Raw genomic sequence first — 23,776 nt, 5'->3', positions numbered from 1 at the left:
GATGAAGGAACAGCGATATGTTTCCAAGTCAAATTATGCGTGACTTGGAGGGGAACGTGGAGGTGATGGTGTTCCCATGCGCCTGCTGCCCTTGTCCTTCTAGGTGGCAGAGGTCGCGGGTTTGGGAGGGTTTGTTGCACACACTACTCCCCTAAGTACACGGTGTAAAACTCTTCATGACTGGTGTGTACAGCCTCGAATCATCGGTGATCAGGGCAACTCATCGCTGCTCTATAAATGGAGCTGAGACTGCGTTATTGTACGCTGCACAGAGAGGCTGTTAGTGTGACACATCCCCTGGGACTTTGTTGCTTATTTTTGGCCTCTTAGTTTGATTGGACCACATGTTTCTTTCCTCTATTCTAAAAAGGGCATTCGTGGTGATGATTCTTGTTTGGTGACCCTTGAGCAACCGAGTGTCACCATTATTGGTCCGTCAAAAGGGTTCCGTGTGTTTGGGACGCGGGTCCTGTGTGTGTGTCTCTGAGGGACGCGGGGTCCCGTGTGTGTTTCTCTGAGGGACGCAGAGTCCCGTGTGTCTCTGGGACCCGGGGGTCCCGTGATCTGTAGCTGCAACCTGTGTATTTGGCCTTTCCCGTGCACTCACCATCTTGTGTTTCTCTCACAGTGACACCGGCACAACTCCACCTGAACGATGCTTGTTTGGGATCATGCTGACTATTTCCGCATTCTTGGGTAAGGGCTGACTCCAGTTGCACTCTGACACACCCGTTTTCACACCTAAATTCTCATGTAAAGGGCTCTCAGATTTTTGATCCTGTTTACTTTAATTGGAATTTTCGAATGGCCGGGGGTTGAGGAGCGGTGGTTGAACAGGTTTAACCCTTTCACAGTGGCCTTAAAAAAAAGTTTGTTGTATTGATTTTTTCCCTCCCGAATCCTCCTGTAATAAAAGGAGGTTTAAGCACACGTCCTGGTGGTTCACAGTCACCTCTTGTTATCCTGCTTAATGCTTTGTCAATTTCTTTGTCTGGTAATACTCCTGTAAAGCACCTTGGGACGTTTTACTATGTTAAAGATGCTATATAAATTGTTGTTGTTTAGAATTGCTGGTCAGACACAGGATAGTGTGGGTGATCTCCTGTGACCTTGTGACAATGGACCATGACTGGAATTCCCCAGTCAGGTCACCGCACAGCAAGGATAAGGGTGTCATTTCATTGGCTGCATAATCCTCTTTCGTAGGTAAGCACATCTCCTGAAACCGAGACTGTGCAATGTTTGGCTGACTGGTCAATCCATCAAGCATTATAAATTTGATCATCTGACCAAACAAAGCTGATAACTGGAAACTGCATTAAACTAAACATTTTAAATTTAACTTCAGCTGCATCAAGCTGCAGCCGCTTGCCCGCTCCCTGACTCAGCTGCCCGCTCCCTGACCCCGCTCCCCGACCCCCACTGCCAGCTCCCTGACCCCAGTTGTTATAGGATCATGCCATCTTGGAACCTCCTTGGCTTAGTCAAGGGCTACAAACAGTAGCCCTTGACTAAGCCAAGTTCCAAACAATTTCTTGTAATGCACATAACGCAAAGCAAGATCACACAATACCTATTTTAACTCATCAGCTCCCTGCCTCTCTCAATCCTTACTTCCCCTGAACCTCCCCTTTTATGCTCACCTGGCTGGGGAAAGTTTCTCCCACTCAACGTGCAATTATCTTTAAAGGGGAGGTTCTTAAAGGGGCCATACTCTTATTTTGGGAATAAGAGTCCTCATCAGCCTGTGGCTTACGTACCGACCTTCAAAGTATATTGCTGAATGTCACTTGTATATTCCTGAACCTCAGTGTCTGATCCTCTATCCTATCTCTGTAATCTCCTCCAGCCCTACAAGTCCCCAAGATCTCTGCGCTCCTCCAATTCTGGTACCTTGTGCAACCCTGATTTTAATCACTCCACCATCATTTAATCGTGGACGTGTCATCAGCTGCCAAGGGCCTAAGCTCTGGAACTACCTCCCTAAACCTCGCTGCCTCTCCACCTCTCCTTCCTTAAAACCTACCTCTTTTATCAAGCTTTCTTTCGCTTCCCTGTGGCTCAGTGTCAAATTTTGTCTGATACCACTCTTCTGAAGTATCTTGGGACATTTCGCTGTATTAAAGGCCCTATATAAATGCAAGTTGTTGTTGTTGAATCCCAGTTGTCTAATCCTGAATCCCACTTGTACATTCCTGAATCCCACTGGTCCAGCCTTTGGCCTTCCAGTCACCATGACATTTCTGCAGCCACCAATCTGCTCAATCACACCCTCACCACCACCTTTGAAGCCCGAGTCCCTGTTAATGACTCTCTCTCACCCTGGCCGTTCCCCCTGGTACAGCCCTGATCTTCGCTCCCTTAAGTCCAGACTTGAGACTTGAATGGATATGGCGGACAACTGGTTTAGCCATTCACCGCCAGGTCTGACTGGACCACATCATCGGGTCCTGCTCTCGTCTGCCAAAATCGCTTACTATTCCAGGATCATTCTGGAATGTAAAGACAAACCTCGGCTTCTATTCTCCACTGCTAACCGTCTCCTTAAACCCCTCTCCCCAGTCTCCACACTCGTCTCTGACAATAAGTGTGAGGAGCTCATGGGCTTCTTTGTCTCGTAAGATTGAGACCATCTGTTCAGCCGCCTCTGCCTCTTCCCTTCCTTCCCCTAGCCCACTGGGCCAAACTTCCTCTCAGGATCCTCCCTGCCCTAGCCCTGACCTCACATCTTTCTCCAGCTTCTCTCCGATCTCCCCTCATCACCTGTCCGAGCTTAACCTGTCCATGAGATCTACTTCCTGCTCCCTTGACCCTATTCCCATCAAACTGCTGACCTCCAAACTTCCTTTTCTGGTTCCCATGTTAGCAGACATTGTTAACGGTTCTCTCTCCTCAGGTACTGTCCCCCTCCCCCTCAAATCTGCTATCATCACCCCTCTCCTCAAAAAACCTAATCTCGACCCCTCCGTCCTTGCAAACTACCGCCCCATCTCCAACCTCCCTTTCCTCTCCAAAGTCTTTGAACGCATTGTTGCCTCCCAAATCCGTGCCCATCTTTCTCGCAATTCCATGTTTGAATCTCTCCAATCCATTTTGTATCCCCTGCCACAATATCGAAACGGCTCTCATCAAAATCACAAATGACATCCTCTGTGACTGTGACAGGCAAACTATCCCACCTAGAACGTCTCGACCTGTCTGCAGCCTTTGACACGGTTGACCACTCTATCTTTCTCCAACGACTCTCCACCATCGTCCAATTGGGTGGACTGCACTCGCTTGGTTCCATTCTTATCTATCTAATCGTAGCTAAAGAATCACCTGCAACGGCTTTTTCCGCCCCCGCATCGATCCCTCTGGTGTCCCCCAAGGATCTATTCTTGGCCCCCCTCCTATTTCTCATCTACATGCTGCCCCTTCGCGACATTGTCCGAAAACACGCATCAGTTTCCACATGTACGCTGATGACACCCAGCTCTACCTCACCACCACTTCTCTCGACACCTCCACGGTCTCTAAATTGTCAGACTGTTTGTCCGACATCCAGTTCTGGATGAGCAGAATGTTTCTCCAATTGAATATTGGAAAGACTGAAACCATTGTTTTCGGTCCCCGCCACAAACTCCGTTCCCTAGCCACCGACTCCATCCCTCTTCCCAACTCCTGTCTGAGGCTGAACCAGACTGTTCGCAATCTTGATGTCATATTTGTCCCTGAAATGACCTTTCGACCACATATCCGCAGCATAACTAAGACCACCTATTTCCACCTCCGTATCATCGTCCGTTTCCGCCCTCACCTCAGATCATCTGCTGCTGAAACCCCCTCATCCGTGACTTGACTATTCTACTGCACTCCTGGCTGGCCTCCCACATTCTACCCTACGTAAACTAGAGGTGATCCAAAACTCGACTGCCCCGTGTCCTAACTCGCACCAAGTCCCGCTCACCCATCATCCCTGTGCTTGCTGACCTACATTAGCTCCCAATTAAGCAACGCCTCGATTTCAAAATTCTCATCCTTATTTTCAGATCCCTCCATGGCCTCGCCCCTTCCTATCTCTGTAATCTCCTCCACCCCCTGAGATATCTACGCTCCTCTAATTCTGCCCTCCTGAGCGTCCTTGATTATAATCGCTCCCTAAACCTCTCCGCCTCTCTACCGCTCTTTCCTCCTTCAAGACGCTCCTTAAAACCTACCTCTTTGACCAACTTGCACTAATTTCTACTTATGCGGCTCAGTGCCAAATTTTTATTGCATAACACTCCTGTGAAGCGCCTTGGGTCGTTTCACTATGTTAAAGGTGCTATAAAAATAAAAGTTGTTGTTTTGTATATTCCTGAATCCTACTTGTATATTCCTGAATCTCACTTGCACACCGTGTCCAGCATTTGCAGGAGTTTGTGATATCTGCTACGCAGTAACATAGGGAAATAGTGACTCATTATTTTAAACTTAAAAGAGCTGAACTCATGGTTAGTCACACCATGTGGTGAAGTGAATGATCAGAATGTTGTGTAAGAGGCTCACAATCCTGAACCTAACATGACAGCCCCCTGCCGCATGTTGTCCTGTGACCCCTCGCCTATAAATCTCAGTTCTCCAAAGTACTTTGTCATGAACAAACCACAAACCACGTGCTCCACTGTGAAAGAATTCCCAGCAGTCTGCTGACCATCAAAGGCAGTAACTGTGACAACTCTGTCTTTTGGTATTGTGCACGGAATAGCTTAATCATCATCACAGGGTTTGGTTCATCTCGTGTGTTTGGGTTATTGCTCTACATGCCTATTTGGATTTAATGTCACTGGTTAAAGAAGAAAGACTTGCATTTCTATAGCATCTTTCACCACCTCAGGATGTCCCAAAGTGCTTTTTGGCCAATGAAGTTCTTTTGAAGTGTAGGCACCGTTGTAATGTAGCCAATTTGTGCACAACGCGATCCCACAAACAGCAATGAGAAAATGCCGATATAATCTGTTTCAGTTGAGAATAAATACTGGGCAAGACAGCGGGGAAAACTCCCCTGCTCTTCTTCAAATAGTGCCATGGGAGCTTTTACATCCACCAATGAATGTTCACTCCCATAATGGTCCTTTCATCACTTACAGTCTGGAGTACATCCTTTCCTGCCCTACATCGAAGGAAATGATGGACATGTTTATTCACAACAGCAAAATTCTGATTGGTCCCCTTGGATGACGAGTCCTGATTGTTGATTGGTCCCATTGGAGGATAAGACACACCCGGCAGTTTCTCTGGAATGTAATTAGATCCTTCCTGCCTACATAATCAGTGACTTTGCAAAGTGTAATTCGAGCCATTATGACTGCCGACTCCAGACAGACAGAGCTCACTTAAAACAGACAGGGCTCACCCACGCGGGTTAAGACCTCTCACCAGCAAACATGTTCCTGCCCCTTCCGTCCAAGATCCTGACCTCCTCCGCTCCACCCCACCTGCCCTCACCCAAGTTCCTGACCTGCTCATACCCTCACCAACAGTTCCTAACCTGCTCTCCCCGCTTCAGTTGCTGATCTTCTACCCTCTGGAGTTCCTTATCTTCGCTCCCCCTCCCGTCCCCCGAGTTCCTGACCTCCTCTCCGCTGCCCCCCCACTGAGTTCCTAACCTTCTCCCTGCCTGAGTTCTTGATCATCCTCCCCCGAGTTGCTGACCTCTTCACTCCCCCCGAGTTCCTGACCTCCTTCCCCTCAGTTTCTGTCCTCCTCCCCCCACCCCAGTTCCTGACCACCTCTCCATCCCTCCCTGCCCCTCCCCGTTCCCAACCTCTTCCCCCTCCTCCCCCCCCCCCCCAGTTCCTGACTGTTGTGTATGGAGAAAGAATCAGACTGAACACTGTGAGCTCAAAGTAAAGTGTGACCGTAGTCTTTTATTGCAGGTCTTCAGAGTGCCTCTCCAGCCTGTGAGGCCTCCTTAAATACCTGTGCTCCCAAGGGAGTATGGGATCCCTTGGGACTCCGGGGAATGAGCCCTCTAGTGGCTGCACAGAGTAAATACAAGTCCACATATATAACAACATTCCTCCCCCCAAAGTCAATAGTGTAACTATTTACAATGTGAGTCGATCTGGGGCCCTTCTTGCCCTGGTTGATTGTCTCAATGTGAAAGCTGGTGTTGTTGAATCATTTGTTGGGCCCTCACTAGGCTGCCTGGTGTTTTGGGCCCTGCAGGGCTGCTGTGGATGATGGGTTCTGCTTCGTGGTCAACCGTGGTGTAGGTTGCCACTGGTGTGTGTGTTGGGGGATCAAAAAAGATAGGGTCCAAGGTGGGTTGCTCAGGATAGTCCGTGAATCTGAGTTCGATTTGGTCCAAGTGTTTACGGTGAATTAGTCCATTTGAAAGTTTGACCCGAAACACCCTGCACCCCTCTTTGGCCATGACAGTGCCGGGAAGCCACTTGGGACCTTGTCCATAATTTAATACAAATACAGGATCATTGATTTCAATCTCGTGACACATTTACGCTATCATGGTATGCACTTTGTTGAAGCCTCCTGCTCTCTACCTGTTCATGTAGATCAGGGTGAACTAACGAGAGCCTTGTCTTAAGTGCTCTTTTCATGAGCAGTTCAGCAGTGAGTGAGTGTGGTCTCGTGCGGTAGCTAAGCAAGACTTGGGATAGGCGAGTCTGCAGTGAGCCGTCAGTTACCCTCTTCAAGCTTTGCTTGATGGTTTGCACTGCTCTCTCTGCCTGACCATTGGACACTGGTTTAAATGGGGCAGATGTGACATGTTTGATCCCGTTATGGGTCATGAATGCTTTGAGACCAGCACTGGTAAAACATGGCCCGTTATCGCTCACCAGGACACCGGGTAAGCCGTGTGTGGCAAACATGGCCCGCAGGCTTTCAGTGGTGGCAGCGGACGTGCTAGCCGACATTATCTCACATTCAATCCACTTGGAGTATGCGTCTACAACCATAAGGAACATTTTATCCAAGAACGGGCCTGCATAGTCGACGTGTACCCTAGACCACGGTTTGGAGGTAAACGTAGCGGCGCCTCCCTGGGTACATTGCTTAACTGCGAGCATGTATTACATCTGTGAACGCAGGACTCTATAAGTCCGCATCGATACCGGGCCACCACATGTGGGATCTGGCTATTGCTTTCATCATTACGATGCCTGGGTGGGTACTGTGGAGGTCATTGATGAAGGTGGCTCTGCCCTTCTTGGGGACCACTACTCGATTGCCCCACAGAAGGCAGTCTGCCTGTATAGACATTTCATCTTTGCGCTGCTAGAACGGCTTTATCTCTTCCTGCATTTCCACTGGGACACTGGACCAGCTCCCGTGAAGCACACAGCTTTTGACTAGAGATAATAAGGGGTCCTGGCTTGTCCAGGTTTTGATCTGCCGGGCAGTGACGGGTGATTGCTCACTCTCAAATGCTTCCATAACCATGGCTAGATCTGCGGGCTGCGCCATTTCCACCCCCGTGGTGGGCAATGGCAGCCTACTGAGAGCATCGGCGCAGATTTCTGTGCCTGGCCTGTGGCGGATGGCGTAGTTGTATGCGGACAATGTGAGCGGCCATCTCTGGATGCGGGCCGATGCGTTGGTATTTATTCCTTTACACTCGGAAAACAGGGATATAAGTGGCTTATGGTCAGTTTCCAATTTGAATTTTAGCCCAAACAGGTATTGATGCATTTTCTTTACCTCATAGACACACGCTAACGCTTCTTTTTCAATCATGCTGTAGGCTCTCTCGGCCTTAGACAGACTCCTGGATGCATAAGCAACCGGTTGCAGTTTGCTGAAATCATTAGCTTGTTGCAATACAACCCAATGCCATATGACGATGCATCACATGCTAGTACCAAACGCTTACATGGATCATACAACACAAGCAATTTGTTTGAGCATAACAATTTTCTCACTTTTACAAAGGCATTTTCTTGGCTTTTGCCCCAAACCCATTCGTCCCCTTTTCGTAGTAAGACATGTAATGGTTCTAGCAGTGTGCTGAGACCCGGTAAGAAGTTACCAAAGTAGTTCAAGAATCCCAGAAACGTCCCCAGCTCCATCACGTTCTGTGGCCTCGGTGCGTTCTCGATTGCCTCCGTCTTCGCGTTGGTGGGCCTGATGCCGTCCGCCGCAAACCACCTTCCCAGGAACTTCACTTCAGGTGCCAGGAAAAAGCACTTCAAGCGTTTTAACCTGAGCCACACGCAGTGGAGTCGACTAAGAACCTCCTCCAGGTTCTGCAGATGCTCGACTGTGTTCTGACCTGTGACCAAGATGTCGTCCTGGAAGACCACGGTGTGTGGGACCGACTTCAGTAAACTTTCCATGTTTCTCTGGAATATCGCCGCCACTGATCGGACTCCAAACGGGCATCTGTTATAAACAAAAAGACCTTTGTGCGTGTTGATGCAGGTGAGGACTTTCGATGATTCCTCCAGTTCCTGTGTCATGTAGGCTGAAGTCAGATCCAGCTTCATGAACGTCTTTCCTCCCGCCAACGTTGCAAAGAAGTCGTCGGCTTTTGGTAGTGGGTATTGGCCCTGCAGGGAGAAACGATTGATGGTTACTTTGTAATCGCCACAGATTCTGACAGTGCTGTCTCCCTTGAGAACGAGGACAATAGGACTGGCCCACTAGCTGAACTCGGTCAGTGAAATGATGCCCTCTCGTTGCAGCCAGTCGAGCTCAATCTCTACTCTTTCCCTCATCATGTACGGCACTGCTCTCGCCTTGTGATGGATGGATTGCGCTCCCGGAGTTAAGTGGATCTGCACTTTTGCTCCTTGAAATTTCCCGATGCCTGGTTCGAACAGCGAAGGAAATTTGTTCAAGACCTGGGCACACGAAGTGTCGTCAGTGGGCGATAGCGCTCGGACGTCGTCCCAGTTCCAGTGTATCTTTCCCAGGCAGCTCCTGTCGAACAGCGTGGGACCATCGCCCGGTATCACCCAGAGCAGGAACTGGGGGGATGGGGGGGGGAGCTGCGGGGAGAGGAGGTCAGGAACTGGGGGGTGGGGGGTTGGGGGAAGAGGGTCAGACACGTTGGTGCCCCACAGACGGTGAGGAGGATCGCTCTACGTTTGGCAGTGCTCTCTTCCCCAACTAGCTCGTTGGCCACGAAGTATTGGTCGAGTCACTCCACAAAAGTTTCCCAATCATCTCCCTCCAAAATTTTTTCCAGGATGCCCACTATTCTTTGCATCTTTGGGTTCGCTATCTGTATCTCATCGGCAGTTGTTGCGTATGGAGAAAGAGTCAGACTGAACACTGTGAGCTCAAAGTAAATTGTGACCGTAGCCATTTATTGCAGGTTTCCAGAGTGCCTCTCCAACCTATGAAGCCTTCTTAAATATCTGTGCCCCCAAGGGATTGTGGGATCCCTTGGGACTCCAGGGAATGAGCCCTCTGGTGGCTGTACAGAGTAAATACAAGTCCACATATACAACACTGACCTCTTTTCCCCCCCTCCTCCACATCCTAGCACCTCTTCCCCCTCCCCACTCCAATTCCTGACCTCCTCTCCGCCTCTCCCCCCCCCAGTTCCTGACCTTCTCCCCCCCAGTTCCTGACCTTCTCGCCCCCCCCAGTTCCTGACCTTCTCCCCCCTCAGTTCCTGACCTTCTCCCCCCCCTCTCCAGTTCCTGACCTTCTCCCCCTCCAGTTCCTGACCTTCTCCCCCCCCCTCCCCAGTTCCTGACCTTCTCTCCCCTCAGTTCCTGACCTTCTCCCCCCCACCCCAGTTCCTGACCTTCCCCCCCCCCCAGTTCCTGACCTTCTCCCCCCTCAGTTCCTGACCTTCTCCCCCTTCAGTTCCTGACCTTCTCCCCTCAGTTCCTGACCTTCTCCCCCCTCAGTTCCTGACCTTCTCCCCCCCTCCCCAGTTCCTGACCTTCTCCACCCCGCAGTTCCTGACCTTCTCCCCCCCTCCCCAGTTCCTGACCTTCTCCCCCTCCAGTTCCTGACCTTTTCCCCCCTTCCCCAGTTCCTGACCTTCTCCCCCTCCCCAGTTCCTGACCTTATCCCCCTCCAGTTCCTGACCTTATCCCCCTCCAGTTCCTGACCTTCTCACCCCCGCAGTTCCTGACCTTCTCCCCCCCTCCCCAGTTCCTGACCTTCTCCCCCTCCAGTTCCTGACCTTCTCCCCCCCCCTCCCCAGTTCCTGACCTTCTCTCCCCTCAGTTCCTGACCTTCTCCCCCCCACCCCAGTTCCTGACCTTCCCCCCCCCCTCAGTTCCTGACCTTCTCCCCCCTCAGTTCCTGACCTTCTCCCCCTTCAGTTCCTGACCTTCTCCCCTCAGTTCCTGACCTTCTCCCCCCTCAGTTCCTGACCTTCTCCCCCCCTCCCCAGTTCCTGACCTTCTCCACCCCGCAGTTCCTGACCTTCTCCCCCCCTCCCCAGTTCCTGACCTTCTCCCCCTCCAGTTCCTGACCTTTTCCCCCCTTCCCCAGTTCCTGACCTTCTCCCCCTCCCCAGTTCCTGACCTTATCCCCCTCCAGTTCCTGACCTTATCCCCCTCCAGTTCCTGACCTTCTCACCCCCGCAGTTCCTGACCTTCTCCCCCCCTCCCCAGTTCCTGACCTTCTCCTCCTCCAGTTCCTGACCTCCCTCTCCAATTCCTGACCTTCTCCCCCTCCAGTTCCTGACCTTCTCCCCCTTCAGTTCCTGACCTTCTCCCCCTTCTCCCCCCCTCCCCAGTTCCTGACCTTCTCCACCCCGCAGTTCCTGACCTTCTCCCCCCCTCCCCAGTTCCTGACCTTCTCCCTCCTTCCCCAGTTCCTGACCTTCTCCCCCTCCCCAGTTCCTGACCTTATCCCCCTCCAGTTCCTGACCTTATCCCCCTCCAGTTCCTGACCTTCTCACCCCCGCAGTTCCTGACCTTCTCCCCCTCCAGTTCCTGACCTCCCCCTCCAATTCCTGACCTTCTCCCCCTCCAGTTCCTGACCTTCTCCCCCTCCAGTTCCTGACCTTCTCCCCCCCTCCCCAGCTCCTGACCTTCTCCCCCCTCCCCAGTTCTTGACCTCCCCCTCCAGTTCCCGACCTTCTCCCCCTCCAGTTCCTGACCTTCTCCCCCTCCAGTTCCTGACCTTCTCCCCCTCCAGTTCCTGACCTTCTCCCCCCTCCCCAGTTCCTGACCTTCTCCCCCCCTCCCCAGTTCCTGACCATCTCTCCCCTCAGTTCCTGACCTTCTCCCCCGACCCTCCCTGTTCCTGACCTTCTCCCCCCCCCCAGTTCCTGACCTTCTCCCCCCTCAGTTCCTGACCTTCTCCCCCCCCCCAGTTCCTGACCTTCTCCCCCCCCAGTTCCTGACCTTCTCCCCCCTCAGTTCCTGACCTTCTCCCCCCGCAGTTCCTGACCTTCTACCCCCCCAGTTCCTGACCTTCTCCCCCCTCCCCAGTTCCTGACGACCTCTCCCCTCAGTTCCTGACCTTTCCCCCCCTTCCAGTTCCTGACCTTTCCCCCCCTTCAGCTTCCAGTTCCTGACCTTCTCTCCCCCCCAGTTCCTGACATCCTCTCCCCCCAGTTTCTGACCTTCTCTCCCCCCAGTTCCTGACCTTCTCCCCCCACAGTTCCTGACCTTCTCCCCCCCCAGTTTGTGACCTTCTCTCCCCTCAGTTCCTGACCTTCTCTCCCCTCAGTTCCTGACCTTCTCTCCCCTCAGTTCCTGACCTTCTCTCCCCTCAGTTCCTGACCTTCTCCCCCCCCAGTTCCTGACCTTCTCTCCTTCAGTTCCTGATCTTCTCTCCCCCCCCAGTTCCTGACCTTCTCTCCCCCCAGTTTCTGACCTTCTCCCCCCCCCCCCCCCTCAGTTCCTGACCTTCTCTCCCCTCAGTTCCTGACCTTCCCTCCCCTCAGTTCCTGACCTTCTCTCCCCTCAGTTCCTGACCTTCCCTCCCCTCAGTTCCTGACCTTTTCTCCCCCCCCCAGTTCCTGACCTTCTCTCCCTTCAGTTCCTGACCTACTCTCCCCCCCCCAGTTCCTGACCTTCTCTCACCCCAGTTCCTGACCTTCTCTCCCCCCAGCTCCTGACCTTCTCGCCCCCTCCCAGTTCCTGACCTTCTCTCCTTCAGTTCCTGATCTTCTCTCCCCCCGCAGTTCCTGACCACCTCTCCCTTCAGTTCCTGACCTTCTCTCCCCCCCCAGTTCCTGACCACCTCTCCCCCCAGTTCCTGACCTTCTCTCCCCCCAGCTCCTGACCTTCTCGCCCCCTCCCAGTTCCTGACCTTCTCTCCCTTCAGTTCCTGACCTTCTCTCCCCCCCCAGTCCTGACCTTCTCTCCCCCCAGTTCCTGACCTTAAATCCCCCAGGCTCCTGACCTTCTCGCCCCCTCCCAGCTCCTGACCTTCTCGCTGCTCCCAGCTCCTGACCTTCTCGCCCCTCCCAGCTCCTGACCTTCTCGCCCCTCCCAGCTCCTGACCTTCTCGCCCCCCCGCAGCTCCTGACCTTCTCACCCCCCCAGCTCCTGACCCTCTCCTCGCACACCCCAGTTCCTGACCTCATCTCCGCCTTCCCCCGCCCCCCGCCCTCCCCAACAGTTCGTGGCTTTCTCTCCCACCCCCCTCAATTCGTGACCTCGTCTCCGCCACAACCCCAGTTCCTGACCTCCTCGCCGCCTCCCCCCGCCCCCCCAGTTCCTGGCTTTCTATCCCCTCCCCCCCCCACCCCCCGCCATCAATTACTGACCTCCTCACCCCAGTACAGTACAGTGAGATATATATTCCACAGTACAGAATGAGATATATATTCCACAATACAGAATGTGATATATATTCCACAGTACAGAATGAGATATATATTCCACAGTACAGTGATATATATATTCCATAATACAGAATGAGATATATATTCCACAATACAGAATGTGATATATATTCCACAGTACAGTGAGATATATATTCCACAATACAGAATGTGATATATATTCCACAGAACAGAATGAGATATATATTCCACAATACAGAATGAGATATATATTCCAATGTACAGTGACATATATATTCCACAGTACAGAATAAGATATATATTCCACAGTACAGAATGAGATATATATTCCACAATACAGAATGAGATATGTATTCCATAATACAGAATGAGATATATATTCCACAGTACAGAATGAGATGTATATTCCACAATACAGAATGTGATTTTTATTCCACAACACAGAATGAGATATATGTTCCACAATACAGTAAGATATATATTCCACAGTACAGAATGAGATATATATTCCACAATGCAGAATGAGATATATATTCCACAGTACAGAATGAAATATATATTCCACAATACAGAATGAGACATATATCTCACTCTGTACTGTGGAACATATATCTCATTCTGTAATGTGCAATATATGTTCCACAGTACAGAGTGAGATATATATTCCACAGTACAGTGATATCTCATTCTGTATTGTGGAATATATATATGTATTCCACAGTATAGTGAGATATATATTCCACAGTACAGAATGAGATATATATTCCACAATACAGAATGAGATATATATTCCACAGTACAGTGAGATATATATTCCACAGTATAGAATGAGATATATATTCCACAATACAGTATGAGATATATATTCCACAGTACAGTGAGAGATATATTCCGCAATACAGTGAGATACATATTCCACAATACAGAATGATATATATATTCCACAGTACAGTGAGATATATATTCCACAATACCGAATGAGATATATATTCCACAGTACAGAATGAGATATACATTCCACAGTACAGAATGAGAGATATATTCCACAATAAAGAATGTGATATATATTCCACAGTACAGAATGAGATATATATTCCACAGTGCAGTGAGATATATATTCCACAATACAGAATGAGATGTATATTGTACAATACAGAATGAGATATATATTCCACAGTACAGTGTGATATATATTCCACAGTACAGAATGAGATATACATTCCACAGTACAGAATGAGAGATATATTCCACAATAAAGAATGTGATATATATTCCACAGTACAGAATGAGATATATATTCGACAATACAGAATGAGATATATATTCCACAGTACAGAATGAGATATATCTTCCACAATACAGCATGAGATATATATTCCACGATACAGAAGGAGATATATATTCCACAGTACAGAATGAGATATATATTCCACAATACAGAATGAGATATATATTCCACAGTGCAGTGAGATATATATTCCACAATACAGAATGAGATATATATTCCACAGTACAGAATGAAATATATATTCCACAGTACAGAATGAGATATATATTCCACAGTACAGTGAGATATATATTCCACAGTGCAGAATGAAATATATATTCCACAATCCAGAATGAGATATAAATTCCACAGTACAGAATGAGATATATATTCCACAGTAAAGTGAGATATATATTCCACAATACAGAATGAGATATATATTCCACAGTACAGAATGGAATATATATTCCACAATACAGAATGAGACATATGTTCCACAATACAGTGAGATATATATTCCACAGTACAGAGAGAGATATATTCCACAGTACAGTGAGATATATATTCCACAAAACAGAATGAGATATATATTCCACAGTACAGATTGAGATCAATTTGCCACAGTACAGAATGAGATAAATATTTCACAGAACAGAATGAGATATATATTCCACAATACAGACAGATATATATTCCACAGTACAGTGAGATATATATTCCACAATACAGAATGAGATACATATTCCACAGTACAGTGAGATATATATTCCACAATACAGTGAAATATATATTCCACAATACAGTGAGATACATATTCCACAGCGCAGTGAGATATATATTCCACAATACAGTGAGATACATATTCCACAATACAGAATGAGATATATATTCCACAGTACAGTGAGATATATATTCCACAACACCGAATGAGATATATATTCCACAGTACAGAATGAGATATACATTCCACAGTACAGAATGAGAGATATATTCCACAATAAAGAATGTGATATATATTCCACAGCACAGAATGAGATATATATTCCACAGTGCAGTGAGATATATATTCCACAATACAGAATGAGATGTATATTGTACAATACAGAATGAGATATATATTCCACAGTACAGAATGAGATATTTTTTCCACAGTACAGTGTGATATATATTCCACAGTACAGAATGAGATATACATTCCACAGTACAGAATGAGAGATATATTCCACAATAAAGAATGTGATATATATTCCACAGTACAGAATGAGATATATATTCGACAATACAGAATGAGATATATATTCCACAGTACAGAATGAGATATATCTTCCACAATACAGCATGAGATATATATTCCACGATACAGAAGGAGAGATATATTCCTACAATACAGAATGAGATATATATTCCACAATACAGAATGAGATATATATTCCACAGTGCAGTGAGATATATTTTCCACAATACAGAATGAGATATATATTCCACAGTACAGAATGAGATATATATTCCACAATACAGAATGAGATATATATTCCACAGAACAGTGTGATATATATTCAACAAAACAGAATGAGATATATATTCCACAGCACAGAATGAGATATATATTCCACAGTACAGAATGAGATATATATTCCACAGTACAGAATGAGATATATATTCCGCAGTACAGAATGAGATATATATTCCACAGTACAGAATTATATATTTATACCACAATACAGTGAGATATATATTCAAAAATACAGAATTAGATACATATTCCACAGTGCAGAATGAGACATATGTTCCACAATACAGTGAGATATATATTCCACAGTACAGAGAGAGATATATTCCACAGTACAGTGAGATATATATTCCACAGTACAGAATGAGATATATATTCCACAGTACAGATTGAGATCAATTTGCCACAGTACAGAATGAGATAAATATTTCACAGAACAGAATGAGATATATATTCCACAATACAGACAGATATATATTCCACAGTACAGTGAGATATATATTCCACAATACAGTGAAATATATATTCCACAATACAGTGAGATACATATTCCACAGTGCAGTGAGATATATATTCCACAGTACAGAATGAGATATATATTCGACAATACAGAATGAGATACATATTCCACAGTACAGAATGAGATATATCTTCCACAATACAGCATGAGATATATATTCCACAGTGCAGTGAGATATATATTCCACAATACAGAATGAGATATATATTCCACAGTACAGAATGAGATATATATTCCACAATACAGAATGAGATATATATTCCACAGTACAGTGAGATATATATTCAACAAAACAGAATGAGATATATATTCCACAGCACAGAATGAGATATATATTCCACAGTACAGTGAGATATATATTCCACGATACAGAAGGAGATATATATTCCACAGTACAGAATGAGATATATATTCCACAGTACTGAATGAGATATATATTCCGCAATACAGAATGAGATATATATTCCACAGTACAGAATGAGATATATATACCACAATACAGTGAGATATAAATTCAAAAATACAGAATTAGATACATATTCCACAGTGCAGAATGAGATATATATTCCACAATACAGAATGAGATATATATTCCACAGTACAGAATGAGATATATATTCCACAGTACAATGAGATATATATTCCACAGTACAGAATTAGATATATATTCCACAGTGCAGAATGAGATATATATACCACAATGCAGTGAGATATATATTCAAAAATACAGAATTAGATACATATTCCACAGTGCAGAATGAGATATATATTCCACAATACAGAATGAGATATATATTCCACAGTACAGAATGAGATATATATTCCACAGTACAGTGAGATATATATTCCAAAGTACAGAATTAGATATATATTCCACAGTGCAGAATGAGATATATATTCCACAGTACAGAATGAGATATATATTCCACAATACAGAATGAGATATCTATTCCACAGTACAGAATGAAATATATATTCCACAATACAGAATGAGATATATATTCCACAGTACCGAATGAGATATATATTCCACAGTACAGAATGAGATATATATTCCACAGTACAGTGAGATATATATTCCACAGTACAGAATGAAATATATATTCCACAATACAGAATGAGATAGATATTCCACAGTACAGAATGAGATAAATATTTCACAGTACAGAATGAGATATATATTCCACAATACAGTGAGATATATATTGCACAGTACAGAATGAGATATATATTCCACAATACAGTGAGATATATTCAACAATACAGAATTAGATATACATTCCACAGTGCAGAATGAGATATATATTCCACAATACAGAATGAGATATATATTCCAAAGTACAGAATGAGATATATATTCCACAGTGCAGTGAGATATATATTCCATAATACAGAATGAGATATATATTCCACAGTACAGAATGAAATATATATTGCACAATACAGAATGAGATATATATTCCACAATACAGAATGAGATATATACACCACAATACAGAATGAGATATATTCAACAATACAGAATTAGATATACATTCCACAGTGCAGAATGAGATATATATTCCACAATACAGAATGAGATATATATTCCACAGTACAGAATGAGATATATATTCCACAGTACAGTGAGATATATATTCCACAGTACAGAATGAGATATAGATTCCACAATACAGTGAGATATATTCAATAATACAGAATTAGATATATATTCCACAGTGCAGTGAGATATATATTCCACAATACAGAATGAGATATATATTCCACAGTACAGAATGAAATATATATTCCACAATACAGAATGAGATAGATATTCCACAGTGCAGAATGAGATATATGTTCCATAGTGCAGTGAGATATATATTCCACAATACAGTGAGATACATATTCCACAATACAGAATTAGATATATATACCACAGTACAGTGAGATATATATTCCACAATACAGTGAAATACATATTCCACAATACAGAATGTGATATATATTCCACAGTACAGAATGAGAGATATATTCCATAATACAGAATGTGATCTATATACCACAGTACAGAATGAGATATAGATTCCACAATACAGTGAGATATATTCAATAATACAGAATTAGATATATATTCCACAATACAGTGAGATATATTTTCCACAATTCAGTGAGATACATATTCCACAATACAGAATGAGATATATATTCCATAATACAGTGAGATATATATTCCACAATACAGAATGAGATATATGTTCCACAGTGCAGTGAGATATATATTCCACAATACAGTGAGATACATATTCCACAATACAGAATTAGATATATATACCACAGTACAGTGAGATATATATTCCACAATACAGTGAAATACATATTCCACAATACAGAATGTGATATATATTCCACAGTACAGAATGAGAGATATATTCCATAATACAGAATGTGATCTATATACCACAGGACAGAATGAGATATATATTCGACAATACAGAATGAGATATATATTCCACAGTACAGTGAGATATATATTCCACAGTACAGAATGAGATATATATTCCACAATACAGTGAGATATATTCAACAATGCAGAATTAGATACAGATTCCACAGTACAGAATGAGATATATATTCCACAGTACAGAATGAGATATATATTCCGCAATACAGAATGAGATTTATATTCCACAGTACAGAATGAGATATATATACCACAATACAGTGAGATATATATTCAAAAATACAGAATTAGATACATATTCCACAGTGCAGAATGAGATATATATTCCACAATGCAGAATGAGATATATATTCCACAGTACAGAATGAGATATATATTCCACAGTACAGTGAGATATATATTCCACAGTACAGAATTAGATATATATTCCACAGTGCATAATGAGATATATATTCCACAGTACAGAATGACATATATATTCCACAGTGCAGTGAGATATATATTCCACAATACAGAATGAGATATCTATTCCACAGTCCAGAATGAAATATATATTCCACAATACAGAATGAGACATATGTTCCACAATACAGTGAGATATATATTCCACAGTCCAGTGAGATATATACACCACAATACAGAATGAGATGTATATTGCACAATACAGAATGAGATATATATTCCACAATACAGAATGAGATATATATTCCACAGTACAGAATGAGATATATATTCCACAGTACAGTGAGATATATATTCCACAGTACAGAATGAGATATATATTCCACAATACAGTGAGATATATTCAACAATACAGAATTAGATATATATTCCACAGTGCAGAATGAGATATATATTCCACAATGCAGTGAGATATATTCAACAATACAGAATTAGATATATATTCCACAGTGCAGAATGAGATATATATTCCACCAAGCAGAATGAGATATATATTCCACAGTACAGAATGAGATATATATTCCACAATGCAGAATGAGATATATATTCCACAGTACAGAATGAGATATATATTCCACAATGCAGAATGAGATATATATTCCACAGTACAGAATGAGATATATATTCCACAGTGCAGTGAGATATATATTCCACAATACAGAATGAGATATATATTCCACAGTACAGAATGAAATATATATTCCACAATACAGAATGAGATATATATTCCATAATACAGAATGTGATCTATATACCACAGTACAGAATGAGATATATATTCGACAATACAGAATGAGATATATATTCCACAGTACAGTGAGATATATATTCCACAGTACAGAATGAGATATATATTCCACAATACAGTGAGATATATTCAACAATGCAGAATTAGATACAGATTCCACAGTACAGAATGAGATATATATTCCACAGTACAGAATGAGATATATATTCCGCAATACAGAATGAGATTTATATTCCACAGTACAGAATGAGATATATATACCACAATACAGTGAGATATATATTCAAAAATACAGAATTAGATACATATTCCACAGTGCAGAATGAGATATATATTCCACAATGCAGAATGAGATATATATTCCACAGTACAGAATGAGATATATATTCCACAGTACAGTGAGATATATATTCCACAGTACAGAATTAGATATATATTCCACAGTGCATAATGAGATATATATTCCACAGTACAGAATGACATATATATTCCACAGTGCAGTGAGATATATATTCCACAATACAGAATGAGATATCTATTAAACAGTACAGAATGAAATATATATTCCACAATACAGAATGAGACATATGTTCCACAATACAGTGAGATATATATTCCACAGTCCAGTGAGATATATACACCACAATACAGAATGAGATGTATATTGCACAATACAGAATGAGATATATATTCCACAATACAGAATGAGATATATATTCCACAGTACAGAATGAGATATATATTCCACAGTACAGTGAGATATATATTCCACAGTACAGAATGAGATATATATTCCACAATACAGTGAGATATATTCAACAATACAGAATTAGATATATATTCCACAGTGCAGAATGAGATATATATTCCACAATGCAGTGAGATATATTCAACAATACAGAATTAGATATATATTCCACAGTGCAGAATGAGATATATATTCCACCAAGCAGAATGAGATATATATTCCACAGTACAGAATGAGATATATATTCCACAATGCAGAATGAGATATATATTCCACAGTACAGAATGAGATATATATTCCACAGTGCAGAATGAGATATATATTCCACAATGCAGAATGAGATATATATTCCACAGTACAGAATGAGATATATATTCCACAGTGCAGTGAGATATATATTCCACAATACAGAATGAGATATATATTCCACAGTACAGAATGAAATATATATTCCACAATACAGAATGAGATAGATATTCCACAGTGCAGAATGAGATAAATATATCACAGTACAGAATGAGATATATATTCCACAATACAGTGAGATATATATTGCACAATACAGTGAGATACATATTCCACAATACAGAATGAGATATATATTCCATAATACAGTGAGATATATATTCCACAATACAGAATGAGATATATGTTCCACAGTGCAGTGAGATATATATTCCACAATACAGTAAGATACATATTCCACAATACAGAATGAGATATATATACCACAGTACAGTGAGATATATATTCCACAATCCAGTGAAATACATATTCCATGATACAGAAGGAGATATATATTCCACAGTACAGAATGAGAGATATATTCCACAGAACAAAATGAGATATATATTCCACAATACAGAATGAGATATATATTCCACAGTACAGAATGAGACATATGTTCCACAATACAGTGAGATATATATTCCACAGTCCAGTGAGATATATATACCACAATACAGAATGAGATGTATATTGCACAACACAGAATGAGATATATATTCCACAGTACAGTGAGATATATATTTCACGGTACAGACTGAGATATATATTCCACAATACAGAATGAGATATATATTCCACAGTACAGTGAGATATATATTCAACAAAACAGAATGAGATATATATACCACAATACAGTGAGATATATATTCAAAAATACAGAATTAGATACATATTCCACAGTGCAGAATGAGATATATATTCCACAATACAGAATGAGATATATATTCCACAGTACAGAATGAGATATATATTCCACAGTACAGAATGAGATATATATTCCACAGTACAGTGAGATATATATTCCACAGTGCAGAATGAGATATATATTCCACAGTGCAGAATGAGATATATATTCCACAATACAGAATGAGATATCTATTCCACAGTACAGAATGAAATATATATTCCACAATACAGAATGAGATATATATTCCACAGTACAGTGAGATATATATTCCACAGTACAGAATGGCATATATATTCCACAGTACAGTGAGATATATATTCCACAGTACAGAATGAAATATATATTCCACAATACAGAATGAGATAGATATTCCACAGTACAGAATGAGATAAATATTTCACAGTACCGAATGAGATATATATTCCACAATACAGAATGAGATATATGTTCCACAGTGCAGTGAGATACATATTCCACAATACAGAATTAGATATATATACCACAGTACAGTGGGATATATATTCCACAATACAATGAAATACATATTCCACAATACAGAATGTGATATATATTCCACAGTACAGAATGAGAGATATATTCGACAATACAGAATGAGATATATATTCCACAGTGCAGAATGAGATATATATTCCACAGTACAGTGAGATATATATTCCACAGTACAGAATGAGATATATATTCCACAATACAGTGAGATATATTCAACAATACAGAATTAGATACAGATTCCACAGTGCAGAATGATATATATATTCCACAATACAGAATGAGATATATATTCCACAGCACAGAATGACATATATATTCCACAGTACAGTGAGATATATATTCCACGATACAGAAGGAGATATATATTCCACAGTACAGAATGAGATATATTTTCCACAGTGCAGAATGAGATATATATTCCGCAATACAGAATGAGATATATATTCCACAGTACAGAATGAGATATATATTCCACAGTACAGTGAGATATATATTCCACAGTACAGAATTAGATATATATTCCACAGTGCAGAATGAAATATATATTCCACAGTACAGAATGACATAAATATTCCACAGTGCAGTGAGATATATATTCCACAATACAGAATGAGATATCTATTCCACAGTACAGAATGAAATATATATTCCACAATACAGAATGAGACATATGTTCCTCAATACAGTGAGATATATATTCCACAGTCCAGTGAGATATATACACCACAATACAGAATGAGATGTATATTGCACAATACAGAATGAGATATATATTCCACAATATAGAATGAGATATATATTCCACAGTACCGAATGCGATATATATTCCACAGTACAGAATGAGATATATATTCCACAATTCAGTGATAGATATATTCCACAGTACAGTGAGATGTATATGGCACAATACAGTGAGATATATATTGCATAATACAGTGAGATATATATTCCACAATGCAGAATGAGAAATATTTTCCGCAGTGCAGTGAGATATATATTCCACAGTACAGTGAGATGTATATTCCACAGTACAGAATGAGATATATATTCCACAATGCAGAATGAGAAATATTTTCCACAGTACAGTGAGACATATATTCCACAGTACAGAATGAGATATATATTCCACAATACAGAGTGAGATATATATTCCATAATACAGTAAGATATATATTCCACAGTACAGAATGAGATATATATTCTACAGTACAGTGAGATATATATTTCACAATACAGTGAGATATATATTTCACAGTATAGTTTGATATATATTCCACAGTACAGTGAGTTATATATTCCACAGTACAGTGAGATATATATTTCACAATACAGTGAGATATATATTCCACAATACAGAATGAGATATGTATTCCACAATACAGAATGAGATATATATTCCACAATACAGAGTGGGATATATATTCCACAGTACAGTAAGATATATATTCCGTAATACAGTGAGATACATATTCCACAATACAGAATGAGATATATATTCCACAATACAGTTAGATATATATTGCACAGTAAAGTGAGATATATATTCCACAGTACAGTGAGATATATATTCCACAATACAGAGTGAGGTATATATTCCACAGTACAGTGAGATCTATATTCCACAGTACAGTGAGATATATATTCCACAGCACAGAATG

General features: G+C 42.4%; 1 protein-coding gene across 3 annotated transcripts in view; it reads left to right on the top strand.

The window, feature by feature from the left end:
* dram2b (DNA-damage regulated autophagy modulator 2b) overlaps positions 1-23,776 on the top strand; it is a 252,349-nt gene that overhangs the window by 88,606 nt on the left and 139,967 nt on the right. For all 3 annotated transcript variants that reach the window (XM_070858758.1, XM_070858757.1, XM_070858759.1), the window contains one exon: positions 629-696. In XM_070858758.1, coding sequence (XP_070714859.1) covers positions 629-696 — 68 coding nt within the window. The remainder of the gene's footprint in view (positions 1-628; positions 697-23,776) is intronic.

This window comes from Pristiophorus japonicus, chromosome 17 (genome assembly GCF_044704955.1).
Source record: "Pristiophorus japonicus isolate sPriJap1 chromosome 17, sPriJap1.hap1, whole genome shotgun sequence".
NCBI lineage: Eukaryota > Metazoa > Chordata > Chondrichthyes > Pristiophoridae > Pristiophorus > Pristiophorus japonicus.
This window is presented reverse-complemented; position numbering and strand designations above follow the sequence as displayed.